The sequence below is a fragment of the Nycticebus coucang genome, chromosome 23 (assembly GCF_027406575.1).
Source record: "Nycticebus coucang isolate mNycCou1 chromosome 23, mNycCou1.pri, whole genome shotgun sequence".
Taxonomy (NCBI): domain Eukaryota; kingdom Metazoa; phylum Chordata; class Mammalia; order Primates; family Lorisidae; genus Nycticebus; species Nycticebus coucang.
This window is the reverse complement of record NC_069802.1, coordinates 3,610,175-3,636,363: the sequence shown is the minus strand read 5'-3', so window position 1 is coordinate 3,636,363 and position 26,189 is coordinate 3,610,175. Positions and strand designations below refer to the sequence as shown.

Sequence of the window (26,189 nt, the reverse complement as noted above, 5' to 3'; positions counted from 1 at the left end):
GTGTCAGAGAACACAGCCTGTCATGATGGACTTTACCAAAATGACGCAGTCCTTCCCCACTGGGGCAAGTGGAAGGACAGCAGGATGTCAGGAGCAGCAGAGGACAGGAGGCAGCCAGGATGGAGCAAGGCAGGCCAGAGGAGGGGCGTGTGACCCCCACACCAGGGCCACCACCTGCCTTCCCACTGATGCCTCTGGTCTGGACTGACTCAGAGTCACTCAGAGTCACTCTGGTGACTCAGGTCACCACGGGCAGTAGCCGGGGTCCCTGACACGGGGCAGTACCCGGGTTCCTGGATACAGGGCAGTACCTGGGTTCCCTGACGGGCAGTACTGGGGTCCCTGACATAGGGCAGTACCCGGGTTCCCTGACATGGGGCAGTACCCGGGTTCCCTGACATGGGGCAGTACCCGGGTTCCCTGACATGAGGCAGTACCCAGGTTCCTGGACACGGGAAGTATCCAGGTTCCCTGACACAGGGCAGTACCCGGGTTCCTGGATACAGGGCAGTACCTGGGTTCCCTGACGGGCAGTACCCGGGTTCCCTGACATGGGGCAGTACCCGGGTTCCCTGACATGGGGCAGTACCCAGGTTCCTGGACACGGGAAGTATCCAGGTTCCCTGACACAGGGCAGTACCTGGGTTCCCTGGATACGGGCAGTACCTGGGTTCCCAGATGTGGGGCAGTACCCAGGTTCCCGGACACGGGAAGTACCTGGGTTCCCTGACATGGAACAGTACCTGGGTTCCTGGCTTCAGGGATGCCACGAGGTCTTTGACCATTTTGGCTTCAGAGACGGTGACTCCGCCCACCACGAAGAGGATCAGGAAGGGATGGTCGCTGGGATGGGGCCGGCTCACCTGCAACACAGAACAGCAGCAGTGTGAGATGCCGGCTCAGTGCGGCTGGGTGCTGTCCTCACTGAGCCCCGCAGAGGCAGGCGAGATAACCCTGAGAGAGATTATGAGGTGTAGCTATCAGATGTGCTAATGGTTTCTGAACACATCAACCAGGAAAATGCACAACATGTCATTTTAGCCCTTTAATACAGATTTTATTGAAAGAAAAGCTAAAGGAGAGGGAACTACTTAAAAAGAAGAGAAGGCTGAGGGACAACTTACTCTTTTCTTATTATTCCTCAGGCATAAACATTCCCCCTTCGTTGCTGCACAACTCAGTTTATTTCCTTCTTTGCATTCATGGCCTGTGGTTGTCACATCTGTCTGTCTGCCTGTTTGCTTGAGGCCTGCCCAGTTCACTGCCGAATTCCCAGCTTACTTACCTAGTGCAATTTCTGGTGTATTAGAGGTACTCAATAAATGTCTGTGCCGTTACTGACCAGTTGGAGCTCTTGGGAGGTGATGGCAGAGAGGTGTACAAAGATGAAAGAGGGCAGAGCCCGCCTGAAGTCGCTTACGGTCTACAGGTTTAGAGTCCTTAACTTCTTCAGATCAGCCTGAACAGAAGACCTTTCACAGTGTGGACTCTGCACTAGGAGTGGTGGAGAATTCCTCCCAATTCCTTAGGATTTCACCAGTGAGGCAAAGTGTTATCATACATTAAATAAAGAATGACTCACAGTAATTAATGTCATGGAAATGCAAAATGACCAGTAACTAAACTTAGTGAGGGGGACTTAGGGGCATAAGAGGAGGTTCCTGAAGAGCCATATCTGGAAGCCAGAGTTGGTCTGATGAGGAGGGGGCAGGGAAAATGGTGTGAGGCAAGTTCAGGAGACAAGCAGCCATCAGCTGAGTGGAGAGCCCATCCAGGACACAGTGTGACGCGGTCACTGTAGAGAGGAAGCCACGCCCAGCAATGAGAGGGGGACAGAGGTGGCGAGTGTGCCCCCTTACACTCATGGGCACAAGCCATCTGTGGCCACCCACAGGCCTGAGAAGCAGGGGCTGGGGCAGCAGGCCAGGAGGAAGTCCGTTTTGTGTCCTGGCCCTAGATCCTTTCTCAACAGGGTTTTCCTGGCACTGTTGCTGAACAAACCCACTTCTCAACATCAGATGTGAAACACAATGGAAAGGATAACACATTAAGCATTCCAAATTAGTTACGTTATTCCCTGGCTTCTGAGGAGGATCTCTCAGTGGTAAGGCAGGTAGACAGCAAGAGGGGAAGGAGAAAAGGAGGGAAGGAGAGAGAAGAGAGAGGTGGGGTGAGACCCAAGGGTCTTCAGAGAGTGGTGGTGGATGCTGGAAAAAGTTCCAGAACCTTTTCAGATTTAGAAATAGACTCTTTTTTTAAAATATCAGGTTAATATGAGGGTATAAATGATTAGCTTGCAAAGTTTGCACTGTTAGGTAAGGTCTCTGCTGTAGCTGCGCTCCTGACTCAGGAGGTGAGCCTCGTACCCTTCCATCGTGTTCACCCAGCCCCTCCCTCAGCTCCCTCCCTCTCCCCTCCCCCAATTTGAATTGAACTGAGTGTTCCTCTTGTGTGGGTGTGTATTACCTTGTCAATTGGCTTCATATTAGTATTGAGTACATTGGATTCTTGCTTCTCCATTCTTGTGATACTTTACTAAGAAAAATGTGTTCCAACTCCCTCCAGGTTAATACAAAAGTCTCTTTATGGCTGAATAGCACTCCATGAAATACGTATAGCACAGTTTATTAATCCATTCATGGGTTGATGGGCCCTGGGTTATTTCCACATCTTGGCAATTGTAAATTGAGCCGCAATAAACAATCTAGTCCAAAGAAATAGACTGTTGACTCCTCACCTGTATCTCTCTTGCCTTGACTGTGCTTGTTTCCTGCTTTTGCCCCACGATACCCTGGGGTTGCTCTCACTGCATCACCAATGGCCATGATATTGCAGGAGTCAAGAGACACTTGTCTGTCTTCGTCTATGGACATTTGCAAGGCATTTCACAGTTGGTGACACCCTCCCTGGCTACCACAGAAGCATTCTCTCTGTGTCGTTCCTTCACCTTTCTAATGGTTTCTTCCCAGATTTCTTCCTCCCCTTCCCCTTCTTACCCCTATTTAAATACTGATATTACTCAGGGCTCCAACCTTGGCCCCTTGTCCTTCTCACTCAATGTGACATCCCCGAAGGACCTCATTTTTCCATATGCCTTCAACAACCTTTTATATACCAAAACTCCCCAAATGTGATTCATGATGTTCCCCTTAAGCCGTTCCTTCTCTTGAATTTCTAATAGCACCGCTACCTTCATAGCAAGCTGATCCAGACACAGGAGAGCCGTCTCAGACTCTGCTGTCTCTGTCATCTCCCAGATGCAGTCCTGTGAATTCTATCCCCTCAAAGTCATTGCTCCCTCCTTGACACCCACTGCACCTTACTTCCTCTCTAGCTTACTGCTGTGGCCTTCTAATCCATTTCCCCTCCTAGTCTGGCCACTCCCATCTGTTCTCCTCATTCCCTGTAGTAAGCTTTCTAGGATACAGTATCTATTATTGAACATACTGAGTACCACACTAACTATTTTTGTGCATTATTTTATTGAACTCTCAAAACCTCCTTAGAAAGAAAACACAATTATTAGTCTATTTAACAGTTGAAGAGTTTGAAGTTTATAAGCAGTAACTAATCACAGGGCCAGGCCCAAACTCCAGAGGCCACACTCTTACACAGCCCTCAGGTCCACTGCATGCTCAGGTTCTCTGTGCAGAGTCTCAGAGCTTGAGGATAAAGTTCAGACCCTTAACTCAGTGTATAAGGCTCTTAGAACGTGGCTCTGATGATCTCTCTATTTCACCTCTTCCATGCACATGATTCTCTGGAGCCATTCACGTTGCTCTGTGCCATGCCTGAATGCATGCTGTTTGCTTTTCTGGACATCTGCTAAGCATGCAGCACTTTACGGAGCATATGCATATCACCAGACAAACCTGTGTGACCAGCGCCCTGGAGATGTCCTCATGCTCCGCTCCTGTCCCCACCTCCTCAGGGGTAATTATCATTTTGACTTCTAACATTCTATGTTATACTTTGATTTTTTCCCCACTCAATCATGAGCCTGGGAGATTTTCCATTATCATTAGGAAAGAACTGCAGCCCATAGACACTGGTGGGGACTGTGCCAGTGGGTCTTCCCCATTCCTGTGCCCAGGACACTCTGGTTATTAAGCAGCATGGACATTATCTGCACCATATTCTTTTATGTGGCATTTATAGTTTCCTCTGTGTAGCCTGCCCTTGTCTCCTCCACCTCCCTTGACTCCCCAACCCCCTCTGACAAGTTCTCCCCATCTCTCCACTCCTGCACCCCGATTGCCATCTGGCAGCCTCTTCTCTCCTGGCCTTGTCCAGCAGGACAGCTGCCCTAATCTAACTGCCCATCTCCTCTCCTAGATTATAAGCTCCTGGCGGGGGAAGGGAACAAGATACCATCTGGTGTTGGGGCGCCAAGCATAGTGCTTAGCACAGGGTAAAGTTTCAGTGAGTGTTGCAAGAATAAAATAGGTACATGAATAATCCACACAGTAACAGGAGATGCTCTTCTTTCCTTAGAAATCGTTTAGAAACTCTCCCTTTGCTTTACCCTCCGTTCTGGGTGAGTAACTAATTCCGAGGTTCCTTCCAGCCAGCCAAACAATTGTTTCTACTTAACCCTGCAACACAAATAAACTAGCTGCAGAACTCCAGCATGGTATAGTATGTTCCCAAAGACACATGCTTTCCATAAGGGAGTCTGGAATCCGAAGTACATTGTGAAAGTCTTAGAGGGATGTACTGGAAGATGAAAGGTTGGGGGGATGGGGGTGGGGGAAACAGCAACAACAAAGAGCCGCACCCTGAGGCTGAGGAGTGGAGGCCATGTTGGTTTGGGTACAAATACACGGGTCCAATTAATGCATGTTGCTGTTTACTATTTTTGTTTCTGTTTAGATTTATGTTTTGATATACCAGGCCTTCCTTTTGGAGCATGTCAAGACAGCTGGCTATGGGAAGCAGAGTTTCTTCCATCAGAATAACACATTCCTTATAATCAGCCATACATGACTGGGTTGTGTTTGTCTGTTAGTTCACGGTATTACACACTTTGAAGATGAAAGATTGAAGCGTAATTACTGCCATTCAAGTGTGCAGATTAATAAAGCAAGTCCGAGTCATGGCTCTTTCATTCGTTTTCTAAACTTTTGCTGGTTGTCACTTTAAGACATCAGCTCTGGTCAGAGAAGCCCGTTTCTGCCCGCCATTCCATTCCAGCCTTTGCGGCAGAGGATGTGGAGACCCCTCGGCAGGCGTGGGCCCCAGGACAGCTCTGTCTGTCCTGATTGGCTTCTATTGCTTGGCTTGCCAAGAGAATGGTGTTGCTATTTTTGCTTCTTGGAGCTCTTAGGAGTTCTGGGAAGCTTCTGTTCCTCCTTACTGTTTCTCCTCATCTAAGACTCACTGTCCCTGAACAGGAAAGGGTCAGATCCCATTCTCCAGAAACGGGAAGGGACTTGTAGAAGGGAGGAAGTGCAATAGCCCTTCAGGACAAGGTCCCTTTGGATTACGGGGTCCTGAGCCCGGGAAACGCCTGTGCTACCTTTGGAGATGGCCCTTACTAGTGGCTTCTCTTTCATGGGGATTAGAACCTGCTCTGCCACCGCCCTGAGCGCTTCACGTCTAATGTGGTGCTTTCCATTCATTTGTTCACCCAGCCAACAAACGTTCACTGAGCAACTGCAACGAGGCTGGATGCTGCTCTGGGGATGAGGGTTCAGCAGCAGCCAAACAGAAGAAGCCTGCTGCCATGGAGGGGGTGCTGTAGTTAGGGGAGAAGGAGAGCCAGTGAATAAGTGAGCAAGCTGGTGGGTGAGGAGGGTGGTAAGCACTGCAGAGAAAATCAAGAGGCGAGGAGGCACACTCTGCTTCACGCAACCCCCAGACTCTGGGAAGTGGGGGCTGCAGCCAGCTCCTCCCCCACCCCACCTGAACTTCATCTTTGCCTCCCCCCCCAGGCCACCTTGACCTCAGACTCTCATCTTTTCACCTCCCTCCCTAAGCCAGTCTGGCCCTCTTTTCCACCTTTCTCACTGTTGCCAGGGCAGTCTTCATAAAATATAAACTGGTTATATATTTTTGCAAAATAGTCAATGTCAGTTTTTTTTTTTCAAATTTCAAACCTCTAGCCCTTTGTGATCTAGTTTCTGTTTCACATTCTTCCATGCCCTTCGTGTCACCCTGAACTCCAGCCATTTGGAACTCTCTGTAATCCCCCTGATGGGGCATTTCCTCACTGCACTCCTGGCTCCTACTGGTCTGACAAATCCAGCTCCTCTGGGACACTACCTCTCTCTGTGTTCCACATCCCGCCCAGCACAACACCTCGCTCTGCTCACTGCAGTCCTCAGTTTGCTTATCCACCTAGCTGACAAGCCGACAGCTACACGGAGCAGGCCATGGCGGGCAGGGTGTGTTTCCAGTTTGTCTCTGTATCTTCCTTACCTGCAGCATCTCAATAATTGCCCATTGTCACATGCAACATACAGACTGCCAAAATCAAGTTTACCAAGAACTATCATGTTTAGCTAATGTTAGAGAAAAATCAAACCCTACCTCATAACATGAACTATGAATGAGAAGAAAAAAATATAAACAATGGTTATAAATAGTGTTGCAAAGAGGAATTCCAGGATTTGTGCTCATTTAATCAACAAGCTGGAATGTGGAGATGTTTTCCTCTTGTCAGAAATGCTGTTAACTGAAATGGATCTAAGCCAATGATAGAGCTGAACTATCAGTCAGCCCTCCTGCTTTTCTTATGTGAATAATGAGGAGCTAGATGCCCTCCCAGGCAAACCTAACTCTCACTGTCCGACATCTGACACCGAACTTCCCCTAAATCTGTCTTCTTCCCATCACATCCTGTACCCCTGCTGTAGATGCCTCTATAGGTGTCTGTCCAACCGGCAAGCCAATAGCGGCTCCTGTCCATGTGGTCGGGGACGGGCTCCTAGCACCCACAGAGTTACAGTATGATCCTGCACTTCTGTCACTGTAGATTGGTCCTGGAATGGACCCCTGACCCTGCAGGGACCAACTAGAAACCTGCCCTGAGAACCTGGGCTTGGCTCAGGATAGATGAGGCTAACTCACCCCAAAGCTGTGCTGTAGCTACTCAGCCATTCACTTCACTAACGTTTCTTGAGCATCTACAATGTGCCAGGCCCTGTCCCAGCACCTGCAGGGCAGAGTGCGTCTCAGGAAACTGGTTTCTTGATGGCTTTCCAGTTCTTAGTCCTAATCCTTCCTGCTCTTGGGTTCCCCAAACCACCCCTTGGTCCTCATAATAGATTATCCTTTCAGTTATGGCAATTCGTTGGCATTTTAATTCCAAATGAAAGAGTCGCAGCTGTTCCCCTCACCCCCACCAGCTTTTCAGAGCCTGCTTGGGCAGTTTTTCCAGCTCTCCTTGTGGGCTTCTTTTTTTGCCACCCAAGGCAATGCAACCCTCCTGTCAACTCAGATAAGGGTCCCAGAGGTGAGCTTTGCATCCTCTTTGAGTCTTCATCATAAATTTCTTACTTTTTGCAATTAAGCATGACCACATAAGAAATGGAACAAAAAAGAACTTCTTAAAAACACACACATTAAAAGGAGGTAAAAGGGGCCTCCTGCAGTTTTATTAGATAAAACCCACTCTCCTTACGCCAACTCTAGCAGAGGAAACATCTTGACAAATCATGTCCTTTAGTCAAAACAAGTTGAGGTCCAAACACATGGAGTAGATATAAAATATATTATTTTCAGGAGGCTGAAATCCAAACCACAAATTCCAGAAATGCACTTTCAAAGTGCTGCCTATTAGACATGCTAGTTTTAAATTAAATTAACATTCTAGTGAGAGGGGTAAGGTATGTTTTCATTTATTTATTAGATCACTATCAAGCTTTTCTCTACAGAGCTCAAGGTGCTCCATGCGCAAGGATTTCAGAGAGAAGACTTGGCTGTTTGGAGAATGCCAGGTTCTGCCAATGCTGTCTCCCTGCTTCCCCAGTGGGCACCACAACCGGCCCCCCACAGGTTCTGCCAATGCTGTCTCCCTGCTTCCCCAGTGGGCACCACAACTGGCCCCCCACAGGTTCTGCCAATGCTGTCTCCCTCCTTCCCATAGGACGGCCCAGGTGGGCACCACACCCAGCCCTTGGCAGGTTCTGCCAATGCTGTTTCCCCCGTCCCATAGAATGGCCCCGGTGGGCACCACACCCGGCCCTCTGCCACCGGCAGCTGTGCTGACAAACCACAAATCCAGCCTCTGGTTGAGAACGGATCAAGTTGACTTGAAACGTTTTCTTGGAACTACAAGAAGAATGACCTGCTTTACCTTATAGACCCTGATGGAACAACTTGGGAGAGGAAAGTTCCACACCTTAGTTTCTCATCAGGAATTTTTTTTTCTTATCATATTATTAAAAAAATTATAGACAAACAGCAAGTGGGGCATTCATCAAAAATCCTTTCTGGGCTCACTTATTTTGAAACCACATCAGAAGCATGAATGATTTTTCATTCTCTAGATTGGAGGGAAAACTGCTAGGATCAGCCAAATACTACCCTTGCCTGGAAGGACAGCCAAATATGTATTTAGGTAAAGAGTGTATCAATCTTTCAATAGGGGCTACGATGATATTTTCTGCTCCTCACGCTCCTGGTCCCTTTTCAAGAGGACAGTGTTGTCTTTCCCCCTTGAACTGGGTGGGTGTTTGTGACTGCCTGGGCAGATGTAGAGTGCTGGGGAAGTGATGCTGTGTGACATCTGAGGAGAGCCAGGAAATTCATTACACTTTCCACCTGGCGGTCTCTTTCAGGATGCCTGCCCTTGGAACACAGCTGCTGTGCTGGGAGAAAGCTTCGGCCACATGAAAAGGCCAAAGAACCGGGGAAGAACCGGGGCCAAGACCCACAAGTCCATTGGAGCTGCCATTTGGTGTTTGCTGGGCATCAACTTGCTGCTGTGTGAACAGGCCATCTTGGAGGAGGACACTTCCCTGCTGAGCTCTGCCCACAGTGCAGATTCACGAGCAAATGAATGATCGATATTATTTTCAGCCATGAATTTGGGATGACTTCTTATGTAGCCATAGATAACAAGAACAGGTGAGGGTAAAGATGTTGGGGACAATCTGATTTCAACAGGAAAGCATGAGGGGCATCACCCAGAGAGGAAGACGAGCAAGTTACAGGTTACCGCACAATGCAGACAGAATTCGGGTTCTAGTAAGGGCGAAATCCAGCTGTCTTGACTTCCTGCTCACAGAGGCTTTGTCTGATGCAGAGAATCTCAGATTCTTAGATTTTCCTTAATTTTTGCTGCCTGCAGAAATGTACATAAGTAAGGCTGAGCTCTATGACCCACTTGTAAGTGCCTGCAATGGCGGCCCCCGTTTCCGGTAGTGCTGAGCCTTCCAAGGCCAACAGGAGCCCACTGCACAGCAGAACTCCTGCTCTCCCGGTGTCTGCGTCCTACACTGCTGACAAGCTCCCAGTGCAGCCAGGGGCCTGAGCTGTGTTGGGCTTCTGCCTCTGTTCTGGGTAGCTCGGGTCACCTCCGGCTGGCCTCTGTTCCCTTGGACCATCTACTCATGGCCCATGGAGAGAATTTCACTGGATCTCTACAGTTTTCTCCAAGAAGGATAGTCTATGTCCCCCAAGACTGAGGAGCTGAACAATTTAGATTCATAGTAGAGAAAGAAAAGGGGTCTAGAGAAACACCTCGCAGCATGTGGCTCCCCAGGCCAATGCCTTTGTAGCAAGAGCGACTTGACACTGAAGTCAAACGTTCATGACCTCTTAAGGGACAGTGTGTGTCTGCTCTCTTCAATTTAATTCCCTTGTTCACCCACCATTAGGCTGTGGTCACCAAATGCTTGAGCACTGGCTCTGCACAGGGACATTAATACAAATATGTGAGGCAGCTCTTTATCACAAGTCACAGCCTGGCAAGGATTATGAACTTACATAAATAATAACAGCAAATACTTACACAGCACTTGCCAGAGGCCAGACACTGTTCTGAGTGCTTTTTATGCATTCACTCACTTAATTCTCATAACAGCCCCATGAAGTAGGCACTAGTGTCATCCCATTTTACAGATGAGGAAACTTAGGCACACAGTCAGCAATGGGAGGAACTGAGTTCTAACCCAGCTGGGGTGACATCAGAGTGTTAGCCCTATTCTCCAATGCCTTTTACAAACAAACTCAAACTGTGGAATGACGTGAGTGCTGCTAGTACCGACAGAGCAGATGGCACGAGGAAGGAACATGTAGAAGAGACAGCTGGCTACTATTCACAAACTCGAACTAAAAAATTAAGACATTGAAGAAAGGAGAGAAAGAGATCCCCAAACCTCTCCTGTATTGCTTATCTTCCTGTCTGACACTCTATTAGGCCCTTTCTCCTTCTGACTCTTAATTTCTCACTCTACAAAATAGCTCCTTTGCTTCTGTTTTGTTCTACAGAGACAAAGAAGTTGGGAGAAACAGATTTCCGCACCATTGGCGTGGAAAGAGGAGAGCATTGGCTTTCTCTGACAGAGGTGGAGGCAGGCTGCCGTCTCCCTGTGCACAGTGGAAGGTGGGAGTGGGTAGGTGCTGCTTTGGGGGCCCATGCAAGGATGGAACAGTGCCCGGCTCAGCTTTGCTTAGTAGTTGCTGGAAAGAAGGGTTAGGGCCTCTGTTGGGGGCCCCAGGGAACTTTCATCCCCTGTGAAATTGCTGAAAGGCAGCTTCTGGCTCACAGGCAGTAGCTGGAAGGAGGAAGCAGGGATTTCTAGCTGTGCTGCTTTCTGAATGAGGACTGCACCAGGTCTGCTCCGACCACCTTGCCATCCTTTGGTGAGCGCCTGCTGCGTGTAAGGCCCCCACAAGTGCCAGTGCTGATGATGCAAAAAAGAATCAGGCCCCATTCAGCCTTCTGGTCCTTATAGACATGGCTTCCCATTCTTTCAGTGGTGACCAATAGTAGGAAAAACATTTAAATCATCTGTGCCTATGCATGTGTGACTGGGTTATGTTGTTTTACTTTGCTGGATCCACAGATTCTGATCTAGTCTGTTCTATTCTTTTTTCTCACAGACCACTGAAGTGATCTCTTGATCTACTAATGTGCAGCAGATCAAGTTGTATCATTAGAAAAAGACCCAGAAAAATTAAGCTGGATGGAGTTGAAACACATTCTTCTTAGCAAAGTATCACAAGAATGGAAAAGCAAGAATCCAATGTACTCAATCCTAATATGAAGCCAATAGATGAACTAATACAAACCCACATAAGAGAAAAACTCAATTCAATTCAAGCTGGGGGGAGGCAGGGAGGGCGGAGGGGAGCAAGGAAGGGCTTGCTGGGCTCCCGTTTCATGGGCACAGTGTCGGAGTATATGGCACACCTTTTGGTATGTGACATACCTACAACAGGGACTTTACCTAACAAATGCAAGCATTGTAACCTTATCATTTACACCCTCCCTCATATTAATCTGAAATTAAAAAAAAGAAAAATACCTGAAGAAAACCAATCGTCTGAAGAAAGATACTCGATGTGTACTAATTACAAAATAATGTACGAGTGCAGCCACAGAAGTGTGCACAAAAAATACAGAGCCCTGGAGGGCACACACAGTGCGTCCTGTGCATGTAGCTGCTGGCTCCACTTCCGCACATTTCCCCTGGCTTCCCAGTCTGTGGCTTCTCAACAGTCCAGAGATGCTGTCTCGGGCAACCCTGAGTCCATGTCATGGCGGGCCCCTCTGTGAGAGCAGAGCAGGGTCAGCCTGCCACTCAGCTTCCTTCCAGCTCTGCATTCTCCCGCTGGGACAGTCCTGAGCACGGGAGGCTTCCACATGGACGACTGGATTCCTCAGCCTCTGCCTCTTGGTTTCTTTCTTCAGCACTGGTGGGTCTTGAGTGGGGCGAGTAGGAGGGGGCGTGTTCCAGAGGCACAGAGCAGGCGGCAAGGGGCAAGGAGGCGGGCATCACTGCGCTGAGCATCTCAGCTTGGAGACTGCGGAACTGAGATGGGCTGCGCAGCCATGGCTGCACGCTGGAGCTCAGATTTGTTCTGGGGAGCATCAGTAATGAGCTCTGGGCCCAGTCCCAGAAAAGCGGGCAGGGTACCAGCAGATGACCCCCAAGAAATCACACACACGGGCTGTCTTCAAGACCCAAGCTGCACAGATACCAGAATGGGAAAGCATTTGAGCTAATGAGTAATCACAAAGAAAACTGTAATTAATAACATATGAATATATGAATATTTAACTTCCTAGCAAATGCCTGGAGCCAAGAACTGTTGTGGTTAAAAGCATGGGTTTGGAATGAGAATGATCAGGGATGAATCTCGGTGTTATTTCCTATGTGCTCTTTAGAAAAGAGGAGAGGAGTGGAGAGTAAAAGCCACCCTGACCTTCTGGAAGTTCACATCTACTGCAACCTTCCTGGGCCTCAGTTTCCTTTTTGGTAAAATAGAGATAACGACAGGATCTACCCTGTAAGGTTGCCATGAGGATTAACATGAGAATGGATGCAAACACCTCGCTGACCAGCAGCACACGCTGATCACAGGTTATCTGTGTGACGGGGGGTGGAGACTGGCAAGGGAAATGCGGCAGGGAGGCTGGATGCTGGCCGTCTGAACTTGGAGGCTGGAAACTGGCCATCTGAACATGGAGGCTGGACATTGGCCGTCTGAACTTGGAGGCTGGAGACTGGCCATCTGAACATGGAGGCTGGAGACTGGCTGTCTGAACTTGGAGGCTGGAGACTGGCGGTCTGAACAGGGAGGCTGGACGCTGGCCGTCTGAACTTGGAGTCTGGAGGCTGGCCATCTGAACATGGAGGCTGGAGACTGGCCGTCTGAACTTGGAGGCTGGAGACTGGCGGTCTGAACAGGGAGGCTGGACGCTGGCCATCTGAACTTGGAGTCTGGAGGCTGGCCGTCTGAACATGGAGGCTGGAGACTGGCCGTCTGAACTTGGAGGCTGGAGACTGGCCATCTGAACTTGGAGGCTGGACATTGGCTGTCTGATCCTGGAGGCTGGAGACTAACTGTCTGAACTTGGAGGCTGGACATTGGCTGTCTGAACATGGAGGCTGGACACTGGCCATCTGAACATGGAGGCATGAAACTGGCCCACCTGAACCCAGCCCGGGGTGGCCTGGGACAATGGGGCAGGCAGAGTCAGGGAAGCCCTGGAGGCTGGAGACTGGCTATCTGAACTTGGAGGCTGGAGACTGGCCGTCTGAAACTTGAGGCTGGACATTGGCTGTCTGAACCTGGAGGCTGCAGATTAACTGTCTGAACTTGGAGGCTGGACACTGGCTGTCTGAACTTGGAGGCTGGACACTGTCCATCTGACCGGCTCTGTCCTCCCCCGGAGGCCTCAGAGCAGAATGGCAGACACCTTCTCTTGACAGCTTCACCTCCCTCTCAAAGAAGTGACTCTTCAGGAAATTACAGTCAGTTCTCAAAGCCTGCTGCCTGTTCCTCTTTAAGTTTATACCAATTTTGTTCAACTCTGCACACAGAGGTAACTGTCTCTGCTGAGCTCTGTGGAATGGTAGGCAAAGCCAGCTACTACCCATTGAGAAACAAAAGGACTCCCCCTTGGATGCTGGGGTGGACAGGGTTTTGTTGCCAGCCCATGGGGACTCACCCCACACCCTGTGGACAGATGAGATATTCCAGTAACTGAGAGCCAGGGCCCCACCGTGCAGCTGCAGGGATGGATCCTGACAGCTGCAGGGAGAACACAGATTCCTGTTTCTTAAATCCATTACATGGAAACCTCCCTGTGAGCCCAGCCTCAAGCTGCTGGAGCACTTCTTCATGGCCCCTAACTTGGGTGTATGTGGAGAGAAACTCAGCAGCCCAGGGCTGGGCCGGGGCAGTGGGGCAGGTAGAGTCAGGGAAGCACTCAGCAGCAGTGTCTAAAAATATAAAAATGTGACCTTTCCTGTTTCATTGAACAGTGATAGAAAATGCAAGTGGACAGTCTCACGTGACAAGCCTGTATTCCATAATACCCTCTATGTTCTTGGTTGGAAGAGCTGCAAAGTCATCAGCATGTTAGAGACACTGTGATGTTGGAATACAAAGGAACAATTACATTCTAAAACATTTGATCACAGAACCCTTCCGCTAAGATAACAGCTATTTCTATGGAACACCTTGGAGTAGAGAAGAGAGACAGGGCCTCCTCTCTCCACACTGCGCCTTGTGTATTGCAGAGGGGTGGATCTTTCATTTGCACCCTGGGCCAGACCCCTTCGTGCAGGGCCTGACTGTACCACAAATGCGGCAGCCTGTCAGGACAAGGACACGTGGGTAATTGGGCCATCCTTGGACTTTACTGACACTTGTGAATGAAGCTTCCTTGAGGATGCACACGTGGAAAAGCTTGAAAACCATGTAGAGTCTGGAAGTTTCTGTACAAACTAGCCACCATGAAGGACTACTCAGGACAGGGAGTCACTGGCAACTCTGGACTCACACGCAACACAGGAGCCCTCAAGCACTTTAAAGAAGCTGATCTATGTTGCTTTATTACAGAAAATAGAAGGAAGATGCCCAGCCAGGCCGTGCACAGAAGCTGGTGATAATTGAGGGGCCCTTCTGTCCCCTCCAGCCATTTACTGCGTGGTTTAGAGTCTAACCATTTGGCATTGTCCTCCAGTTTTGGAGTGGGCTAATTTTCCTGGAATATGCATTTATTGAACTCTGAAAGGCCAGATCTCCTATGCAGATTAATTCATGATTTCAAAGATTCTTTGAAGCTGGCAAAACATTCTGTTATTTACAAGAGTTATTATACTGAAATCATGGACTGAGAGGTCAGCCTATAATCTTGTTTAGATCCTTTTAAATTTAGCAACTCTACAGTGTGTTAAAAATAGTTCACATTTGTGTATTTTTCCCTCCTTTCATCCCTACTTCAAGGGACTGTCCAGTCATTTTGACCCACCCCAGATTTCAGCCAGAGAAATTCTAGCCCTTGTAACCTAGGAGTTAGCGAAAGTCATTTCCAAGGGTTTAGGGTGATTCTAGCCATAGGACTCAGCACAGTCCTCATCATCTTACATAGTAAGTTCCAGAATTAAGAGCAAAGGACTATCACTAAGACCAGTCAGTATTATACAGACAAATGTTAAGTGGAAACATGAGCCATGGGGAAAAGTTCCCACCTGCTGCCCTGGAAGGGTTGTGTCCTCCACCTGTCAGGAGAGGTCAGAGTGTCAGGTCAGAAGCAGCTGTGTAAGGGTCAGACTGCTGGTCACCAAAAGGTAAATAAAAATCGCCTTGATTTTAGAAGAGCTAAAACACAGAATGTCATCCGCACGGGGTTGACCAGGGTTAACAGGGTGCTAGCATTTTCATGCCCAGCAAAGAGAACATTTCTACACTCAGGATTAACTTTTCATGGCTACTTTACCTTCATGAACATGCTGAATCCAGTTTTAAGGAGATCAGTGAGGCCTGAAGACATGTGCTCAATATCAACAGGGTCTGGCTTCTCGGGATTAAATATTTCCTCCACAATCTGCTTCAGTAATGGCTTGTAGGATGCCTGGAAAGACAAAACATCGTGTTGAACATAAAAGGGTTTATTTCGTTTTTCTGGAGAGAGGACGGTTTTATCTGCTCCAAAGGAAGCAAAACAAGTTTATTTGGATACTGAGAAACGGCCTTGAGTGTGTGTATGTCTGTGTGTGTGTGTAAAGACAAGGTAACAACATTGGGTTTTTAAATAAACTTTCACCACCAAGCTTTAGAACATTTTGCTTTTTATACTTCCTTTTAAAGCAAATATTCTCCCACCAGAGCTACAAGCATATTATGCCTAACTTTGCAATCTAGATTTAAAGTGACAATTTTATGTATGAAGTACACTGGAAGCAAAATGCTGTCATTTGATACAGATGTGAAGACAGTCTCCAGCTTTCCCTACACATTCTTAGAACGACACTCCCTTCTGCTAGGAACTGGAATGTTTATTTCCAGTGTGCTGCTGTCAACATCCAACCTTAAAGCAATCCCTCCTTCTACAGAGCTCAACGCCCAAGTTGACTTTACTGGAAAAGGCAGCTAAGATGACAAAAAGGAATCTGACTGAGTCAGGGCAGCAAGCAGGCTACACAGTAATGTAAGAAATTTTGCAGAACTAGGGTGATGCTAGATTGCAACAACTCCTGCAATTTGATAAATGGTGCTAAATGCTTTCCTGTTCTGTGCCTTGAATAATCCATCCATCTTTGGGTTGTATTTAGAGGTAACTGCTCTTTGCCCACTGCACCTTCTGAGCTGTTTTCTCCCCACCTCTCTCCTTAGTTCTGTTTCTTTGTTTGTTTGTTTGACAGAGTCTCACTTAGTAGCCCTCGGTAGTGTGCTGTAGTGTCATAGCTCACAGCAACCTCAAACTCTTGGGCTCAAGCGATCCTCTTGCCTCAGCCTCCTGAGTAGCTGGGACTATAGGTACCCACCACAACAACCAGCTAGTTTTAGAGATGGGGTGTCACTTCTGCTCAGGCTGGTCTCAAACTCCTGGGCTCAGGCAATCCACCTGCCTCGGTCTCGCGGAGTGCTGGGATTACAGACGTGAGCCACACTATTCCCAGCCTTCTCCTTATTTCTTGCTACTAAGTTCTTCCTCTGTCTTCTTTTCCCATTAGCTTGACCACCTCTCTGCCTGTCCTGTTACTTCCTCGTCTGCTCCAGTAACACGTGGCACTGCGTCCAGAACACTGAGGGGCACAGGAGGCAGGAATGTCTCACCTCAGAGCTATGGCTGGTCCGTCGCAGCCTCAGAAAAGCCAGGTTCCACCAGGGCACTGTTGACATGGATTCTGTCTTGAACCCCGTTTCTCTCCTTGACTGACCAAAATATATGACTTGCCTGTAGCCATGGTCAAGGATATTTAGTCTATTGCCCCCATCCCTGGCAGTAGACTTACAGTCACTGTTTAATTTTTTTCTTCATTCCAATTTTCTGACTTAAAATATCTTAGAAATAAAGCCATGCATAACCATCAAAATCATTGCCACCGAGCAGAAGTATAGCTGGTTTCTTCCTCAGGAATGAGATGTAGGGAAACCAGCAACTGCTTACTTGCGGATTCCACTCCATTTATGCTTATTGGTCAACAGACCACTGTGTGCCCAGAAATTGCATGGTTAAATGGTCACAAAGGGCAAAGCAATGAACAGAAACACCTGTAAGACAGGAATGTTTTTAAAGCTATAGCCTTGCTTATAATAGGAAAAATTCAAATTAAAGCTATGCCAAGATAGATTTATTTTTTAAAAACAAATGCATCAGAATGGCAAAATTCAGAAGTTTGAAAATATGCTCGTATGGGGCGGCGCCTGTGGCTCAGTGAGTAGGGTGCTGGCCCCATATGCCAAGGATGGCGGGTTCAAATCCGGCCATGGCCAAACTGCAATAAAAAAAATAGCTGGGCGTTGTGGTGGATGCCTGTAGTCCCAGCTACTTGGGAGGCTGAGGCAAGAGAATTGCCTAAGGCCCTAAGCCCAAGAGCTGGAGGTTGCTGTGAGCTGACACCACGGCGCTCTACAGAGGGCAACAAAGTGAGGCTGTATCTGTAAAAAAAAAAAATCTTAAAAATATGCTCTTTTAATGAGGGTAACAAACCCGTTCATACATTGCTGGTGGAGGGATGCTCAGTGCAGAGAGCAATGTGATAATGCCTACCAAAATTACAAACGCACTTGACTGCCAGTCCCGCTTCTTTCATTCAGTCCCTGGGTCTGCACGTGAGTGCAAATGAGAGCCACGAAAGGCTGCTGATTGTTCGTAATAACCAAAGATTAAGAAACCACCAAGTGTCCATCAGCGGGGAGCTGTTTAATAAATGGGGCCATCACCGGGCGGGAAGCTGTGGAAGAGAGAAGCTCTGGGCTTACATGGCAGAACACAAGGTGCGTAATAGTGTGCGAGTAAAAATCTCAGGGTGAGGAGCCCTGTGTGACGGGCTGGCATTTCTGTAAACAGTGGAAGGGGGAACATGAAAGTTTGTTTTCGGTGAAATGTGCAAAAATAAACTCTGATATGATACACAGCAACTATCACCAGCAGTGGACATGGTAGTGGGGGGCCCAGGCGGGAGACAGACGGAGGAGGGAGACTGCTCACCGCATTCTTTTTTTCAAAAAAGCACAGTTTAAAACCAGTACAAACAACAAGGATGATCACTTTTCATTTGTTAAAAATTAATTATTTATGCATTAAAAAATTGGTGTAAAGCACACCATAATGTTTATTAGGGTTATCTCTGAGGTCAGGAAGTGGGAGATTTATTTTCTTTTTTCCAAATTTTCCAAAATGAACAGGTCTATTTTGTGCACATTTCATTGACCTGCTTTCTTTATATGTGAGCAGTGTTATTTTTTTTTTTATGTGTTATACAAATAGTTGAAGGTTGATTAGCAGTATAACTATAAATAGTAAGGCGGACGGTCTCCTTCAGACAAAACCTTTATAGAAAGTGGTTAAATGTATTAGGTAAATAATAGGTCTTTATCTACAAAAGATATGACTATTTAGATTTTTTGTTTTGGGAAACTAGGATTTGAAAGGATATGTTCAGAGGGTCGTATAATCCATGTGTGATGATTCAGAGCAGACTTTGGAGTTGATAGCCTGGAATTCTAATTCCAGCTTCAGCAATGCTCTGTGAGTCTCTGAGCTTCAGTTTTTGTCTTGGAATAAAATGGGCATGAATTCTTCTTGTCATGACAGTCATGATATTGCATATAAAAAGTGCTAAGTTGGGGGTGGTGCTTGTGGCTCAAGGGAGTAGGGTGCTGGCCTCGTATGCCAGAGGTGGTAGGTTCAGACCCAGCCCCAGCCTAAAAAAAAAAAACGTGCTAAGTAAATAGTGGCTATTATTAACCCGGTATTTTCTCTTCTTTTCTTTCTTTCTTTCTTTCTTTTTTTTTTTTTTATTAAATCATAGCTGTGTACATTAATGCAATCATGGAGCACCATACACTGGTTTTATAGACCGTTTGACACATTTTCATCACACTGCTTAATAACCCGGTATTTTCTATGAAGAAAAACAGGACTATTTTGGGAATCATAAAATAATTCAATAAATATTATTTTAAATGTTAGAAAGAAAAAGGAATTCTATAATTCTCTTCTTTGAGTAAACTGACTTGAGAGTCTTCTATTATCTTAGGCATTTACTCTTTTAAACCTCAATCTCTTTACCTTCTCCCCAAGGAGAGGTCCTTTGGCCAATACTCTGCTACCTTATCAGCATCATCATCAAATATGAAGTGGCCTCCTCCTTAGTAAGAGTCCCCAATTTTCAGCAAGGCACATTACCAACTGGCTAAGAGACTACATTCCCCAGCCTTCCTTGAAGATAAATGGATGTAACTAATAAGGTCTGGGTGATGAGATGTATGCAGAAGGGGAATGTGGCACTTTGAGACGTCTCTTGTTTAAAATGGGGATATATGTCCCTCCTATTTCTCTGTTCTGCTTCCTGGGATGGGGAAGTGGTGCCTGGAGCTCCAGCAGCCAGGAGGGCAGGGCTATTCTGAAGAGATGGGCGAGCAGGCCAGTGATGACTTGTAGAGCTGCTGTGAATGTCACATGGGCAGGCAAAGCCAGGACCTCATAATATGACAATATAAAACCTTATATATATAAGCCACTATTTTCCAGATCTCTGCTACTGAAAACTGATGAAATTCTGATATAAAGCCTGAAGAGAATGTGAGTACCTAAGAGGCCATTCCTTCCCGGAGCTTACTGTTACTTGTTCTATCAGCCTCTACAGAAGACTGGTTACATAAAATAGCTTTAAGCAGAATCACAGAGGCTATCAGACCAACATATAGGCTGTCATAATTAAGAGAGAAGAAAATACATCCCTTCACCTACAAAAAATTGTTATTGTTCTTAGTCTGGGCATGGTGCCTCACTCCCATAATCCTAGCACTCTGCGAGGCAAAGGTGGGTGGATTCCTTGAGCTCAGGAGTTTGAGACCAGCCTGAGCAAGAGCGAGACCCCTTCTCTACTAGAAATAGAAAAACTAGCTAGGCATTATGGAGGGTGCCTGTAGTCCCAGCTAGTTGGGAGGCTTAGACAAGAGGATTATTCAAGCCCTAGAGTTTGAAGTTGCTGTGAGCTATGATGACATGGCACCCTACACAGGGTGACTGAATGAGACTGTCTTAAAAAAAAAAATAATACAGGAAAGTAATGGATAGTAAACATGCCACATATTTCAGAAAAATAACATAAATGTTTTTACTAACAGATATGTCAGGTATGAAATATCTCTATAATACTCATTTCTTAAATTTTTGGCTATATTTGCTCTATCTCTTCATGTAACACCATTTTGAAATAACATCTATGGAACAGTGACAAGTCGTTAAGCTGTCTCACTCCACACTCTCCACTAGGCTCAGTTCTGTGACTCTGGACCTGGGCACCCCTTGGTGCTTTGCCAGCCCGGTCTATTAGACTCTGCCTGTGGGGGGCACTAGAGGGAGACCCAAGATGGGAAGAGCATGCTGGAACTCCCTTATTTGCTATTCCTGCTACCCTCACCCTGACCATGGCCTGGCACCACTTGAAGTTGCCTCTCATCTGGATTTTAAAGTCACAGGATCCAATAAATGACCTTTCTCATTTAAGCCACTTGAGCTTTTTTCTTTTTCTGTCTTTACCTGTGATCAAAAGCATAGTAAATGATGTAGTACTAGTTTTAAGAAAAGTTGCTAGGTTTTCCCACCTAAATACTGCATAGAAAAATGTTTAAAACCCTCTAAATTCTCTATTATAAAAGTAAGTATTGGCTTGGCGCCCGTAGCTCAGTGAGTAGGGCGCCAGCCACATACACTGAGGCTGGTGGGTTTGAGCCCAGCCCAGGCCTATTAAATAATGATGACTCCAACCAAAACATAGCTGGGGGTTGTGGTGGGCACCTGTAGTCCCAGCTACTCAGAAGGGTGAGGCAAGAGAATCATTGAAGCCCAAGAGTTTGAGGTTGCTGTGAGCTGTGACCCTAGGGCACTCTACTGAGGGCGACATAGTGAGACTCTGTCTCAAAAAGACCAAAAAAACAAACAAACAATAAAACACACCAAGTATAAAACAACTAAATTTCATTGCTGTTATTTAGAGAGCTTCATTTGGGGCAAACTTTCTCAGGTATAAAGCACTGCTTGTCTTTTGTTTCCTTAATGAAAAAAGTGTCCAATTAGGGTTTTAATGATGAGAACCTTTGGCTCCTTCCTCTCAGACACTTAGTTTGGATAATGTTGTGCCTCAAATCATGACACTGAAATCTTATTTGAATGAACTGCTTTGGCAGTGGCTTCCTCAACAAAAACCCTCTAACCATCATGGAATTTTCTATCCAGCCAGGAGCTACCACTGCTCGGCAAAGGACCGTGTAGAGTGATGACAGGGAGGTGGCGGTCGTTCCTCTAGTTCCCTCCCGAGAGGGCCAGAAACATGCTAAAAAGGGCTGGGGTGGGGGGAGTAGTCACGTAGTTTAGTTCAACATTAAGAGGGTAAGTTATAAGAATTTAATTTTCCTAATCAAACATTCTATGCCAGTTCATCTTTTTTTTTGGGGGGGGGGGATTGGGAGAGAAATTAAAACTCAGATAAATCTGTTCTTTCCTTTTTTTGCTGATCACTTATTTCTTGCTTGTATCATATGGGCTGGCAGTAGAGAGTCTATGTCCTAAATAATCATTCAGAGACCCAGGTTCCTGCCATGTAGTGGCTCCCCCACTTCCTAGGGCTTTAGAGCCCTGCATTGAAGACTCCTCATCTTATCAGCAGAAGAGGTAAGAGAGAGCATGGAGGATTTCCAGAGATTTTATAGGCCCAGCCTGAAAGTGACATGTATCACTTCTACCACAGCTCATTGGCCAGAAGTGGTCACCCTCATTTACCTAGGAGAGAATCTGGAAAGTGCGGACTGTGTGCCCTGGAGAGAAAGGAAATGGAGTTTGGGCACAAATACCATGGTCTCTGCCACAGACACACTGCTAATTTTGGATTGAAACATCAATGTAATTATTTCCTTAACAACTGCCAAGCTGTGTGTTTTGGACAAAGGATTACTAAAACCTTTTCCCCTTCTGCATAAGAATTTGACCTTTGGTTAACTCCCTAGCTCTGTTTCCCTGGAAACCTGATAAAGGAAGAATGTCTAACTATGCAGCCAGGCAAGATAGCTTATGACAAAAATGACCCCTGGTTGGTAAATTGCATTAAACTGGGAGAACTATAAATATTTGGCTGAAAGTCGGAGGTTTGGGCTTCTCTGAATAATAACTGGGCATGTCCCTTGGAAGAATGCTGGAAGTTAGGCCTCTAGAGTTGGTACAGAGAAATTAGCTCCTATAGGACATGAGGTCTTTAACTCCTGTGGCCACCTGATGTGAATCTAATTCTCTCTCTCCGGATCTGTTACCTTGGAACCCAGCCAAATAGCTCCTCGGGAGCTGCGTACACTGCTTTGTGCTTTGTGATGGTTACAAGGACTACTCCAGGGAAGAAAAATGCCCAATGTTCCCCTGATGGTGAGCTACGCTCCTGTCTTGGGCAGACTTGTATCACGTGAGGGCTGTGACCACACAGCTGACTTAACTGTTAGGCACAAAACACACAGTGCCTTGGGCCTGCATTACTTTTAGGGGCATGTGGAAATGTATACTTTTTTTTGTTAACCAGAAAAGAAGGAACTTTTAGGTCAAAGTAATGTTTTGATATGTAATTTTAATATATTTGTCTTTATACAATGGAATTGTGCCATGTGCTTTTTTATTTTTATAAAGGAAGGGGCCCATGAAGTTCATCACCTGCCCCTTCAAGGGTCTCGTGAGGCTGGTAGAGGTTTGGTAGAGCTTAAACTGACCCCTAGATGGCTGTTACACAAGATAATCAAAGTTTCAACTAATTAGTCTTCCCTATTAAAACCTCTCTATTTTTACCCTCTTCTTTAAATAGTGAGTATCTCTTCCAGAACAAACTGGGCTTTAAAAAATATCACATTTAAACAAAATATGATAAATAAAATACTTGTGTCAGTGTCTCTGGTTACACTTTTGTGACGAAAATCAGGTGTGGTTTATTCTACACGTCTATTCTATTGATCTGAACTCTAATTCATGAGAAAAAGTATTGAGTATAGCTGAAGTTTTTGACATTACATGTAAATCAGAGGCAGTTTTGAGAAACCAGTCTAACCACAACATCTTGAATGGAGTGTACCTTAAAGATGGCCTAGGACATCAGTTTCCAAGAAAACTCAGTTGTCACCGCAACTGAGTCCTGTGAGTTTGGGCTGCTGGCCTTGCCCTTGCTGGTTGGTGTCGGTGTGACCAGGGACTCTCAGTCCTGCTGGTGGACATCCTTCCTTCCCTTTTGCTGCAAAAGTGACTCCCAACAACAAGCTTTTCAGGAAAACTAGGTTTGGTGAGAGAGTGTTCATTTTGTTTCCAAGACTGCACGAAAAAACATCTGTTCAAAATCATTTTACTAATCCTTGGCTTGTTTATTTTTATTTTTTGCTGTACTATGACTGATTTTTTTCTCCTTTCATCTTTTTAAAGGAAATGGTTTGTTTACAGATTAAAAAATGATTCACTAATATGGCACACCTCCTGGATGAGGGACACAAGTAGAACTTGGAGTCTGACAAACGCAAACAATGTAACTGATCGTCTGCACCCTCATAGTAAGCTGAAGTTTAAAAAGTCATTCACTTATCCATCTACTTATCCGTCCATGCCCCCTTCAGTCAGGAAGCAAATTATTTTTCACAGATTTGAGTATAGTCTCTTCAGCTTCCACATGAGGAAACCAAAATCTAAAGAAGCCATTAAGTATTATAGCTTGATGTCACCCAGCTGATTAGAAGCAGGCTACAGGATGGAGTCAGGTTTCCTGGCCCTTGATTTAGTCCTGTCCCATACTGATTTCTTCCAAAAGGAAACTAGTGGTTCTGGAGTTAGGCAGATAGAGTCAGGAGGAGTAGAGCTTAGCACTTGGGAAAGAACAACTGGTGGCCAGGGCTGGGAGTTGTTGACGAAAGAAACCAGGCCCAAGACCGTGCAGGTGCCACAGTCCACTGGGCACAAGATGTATCAAGTCTCCTTGGGCAATGCTGCTTCTAAATGCTGTTGTTCAACATGCCAGAGGCACAAACACAGACACATCTGTGGACAGTTTCCCTAGCACAGTCTGCTCTTTGAGACGTTCGCCAAGGCAAGTCAGGCAAGCCCCACACGGAGTTTCGTCTGAAAGGCCCCGGCAGCGCCTTGCCCGAGACATTGGCCTGACCTCGGCCTGATGTCTTCCCGGCGTTTTAGCTGAGGACCAGCAGCACATCGAGTCTGTGGTGCTCGGGAGGGGGATTAAGCCTCCCAATTCACAGGAACATACGCAGTAAGCCGCAGAAGTGGGGAGTGGCCTCCATGCAGGGGCACTGCGGGGTTGAGGTTTCCAGTGAACGGGCACCAGCAAACAGACTTTCAGAGAGACGGTGTCAGCAATAAGCCTCTGACTGCACCACGCAGCTAACGGTCTGCTGAGCATTAGAAAGACACCCTCTCTGTGCATGCCACATCCTGGCAAAGGGAAGGGTCAAATGCTGCAGAAGAGAACAAAGAGGAGGCCGCTTTTGTTCTCCACTATGACCACGGCTGTGAGAGCCATCACAGAGCTCCGTGACAAACAGTGTCCTAGTAGTTTACGCATTAACTTACCATTATTAACTCCTTCTTCTTCTTCTTCTTTTTGTTAAAGAGATGGAGTCTCATGCTGTCACCAGGCTGGAGGGTAGTAGCCTGATCATAGCTTGTTGCAGCCTTAAATCTTGGGCTCAAGTGATCCTCCTGCCTCAGCCTTCTGAGTAGCTCAGATTACAGGTATGAGCCACCATGCCTGGCTGATTAGCTCCTTCTTACAGAGGAGAAAGTAGGCAAAGAGAAGTGAAGTGACTTGCCTAAGGTCACAGAGTACATAGGGGACACAGCTGGGTTAAGAAGCCAAATGCTCTGGCTCTAACATCTGTTAATCTCTGCTAACCTCACTCTCACTAAGAATTAATGGCATAAGAAATGCCATTCTGGCTGAGATCCATAGTCCAGTGTCCCTCTATCCACCCACCTACGAGGTGGAAGCACTGAGTTAGTCCCGGCAGACATCACAGTAGCCAAGCCTAGGTCAGTCTCTGGCTTTGGTGGCACGTTCTTTAAGCCTGGAGCTTCAGGGGCCACAGGTCCTGGCTTCCCTGGGGGCCAGGTCTGTAGTGATGTTCTGGGATTCATGTCTGGAGGTCCAGTCTAAATCCCGCTCCTCTGATTCTTCCAGAGACCCCTGCTTTTCTTTTTTTTTTTTGTAGAGACAGAGTCTCACTTTACTGCCCTCAGTAGAGTGCCGTGGCGTCACACGGCTCACAGCAACCTCCAGCTCTTGGGCTTAGGTGATTCTCTTGCCTCAGCCTCCCGAGCAGCTGGGACTATAGGCGCCCGCCACAACGCCCGGCTATTTTTTGGTTGCAGTTTGGCCGGGGCTGGGTTCGAACCCACCACCCTCGGTATATGGGGCCGGCGCCCTACTCACTGAGCCACAGGCGCCGCCCAGAGACCCCTGCTTTTCCCTTCCCTTCTTCCCTTCCCTTCCCTTCCCTAGGATCTCACTCCTTTGTCTGGGCTGGGGTAAAGTGGTGTCATCATCACTCACTATAACTGCAAACACCCAGGCTCCAGTGATCCTCCCTCCTCAGCTTCCCAAGTAGCTGGGACTATGAGCACACTGTGTCTGGCTAAGTTTTAAATTTTTTTTGTAGAGATGGGTCTTTCTATGTTGCTCAGGCTATTTCTGAGTTCCTGGCCTCAAGCAGTCCTCCCACCTTGGCCTCCCAAAGTGCTGGAGTTATAGGTATGAGCCATTGCACCCGGTCCAGAGATTTCATATGTACTTTAATTCTTTTTATTGAATCATATTCTCCTTAATAGACTAACGTGGTATCTGCTTTCTGCATCTAAACTGTAACTAAGACATTTTCCTAAAGGAGTAATGGACAGCAATTAAATAAGAAATGTTTCTGGTGCTGGCAGGGAAGCAGCGTGGCTATGAGAGTTGGCAGGTGTGCGTCAGAGCTGGGTGGGGGCCTGGGAGGCAGTCTGGGGCCAGAACCCAGATGTCCAGCCC

General features: G+C 46.8%; 1 protein-coding gene and 1 non-coding gene across 3 annotated transcripts in view; one reads left to right on the top strand and one right to left on the bottom strand.

The window, feature by feature from the left end:
• SCFD2 (sec1 family domain containing 2) overlaps window positions 1-26,189 on the bottom strand; it is a 480,804-nt gene that overhangs the window by 10,760 nt on the left and 443,855 nt on the right. For both annotated transcript variants that reach the window (XM_053577506.1, XM_053577508.1), the window contains 2 exons: window positions 15,404-15,538; window positions 744-863 (listed from right to left, as the gene is read on the bottom strand). In XM_053577506.1, the coding sequence (XP_053433481.1) occupies window positions 744-863; window positions 15,404-15,538 (255 nt within the window). The remainder of the gene's footprint in view (window positions 1-743; window positions 864-15,403; window positions 15,539-26,189) is intronic.
• Window positions 18,328-18,461, top strand: LOC128576153 (small nucleolar RNA SNORA19). The gene has a single exon (XR_008377266.1). It is a non-coding gene; the product is annotated as a small nucleolar RNA SNORA19 (small nucleolar RNA).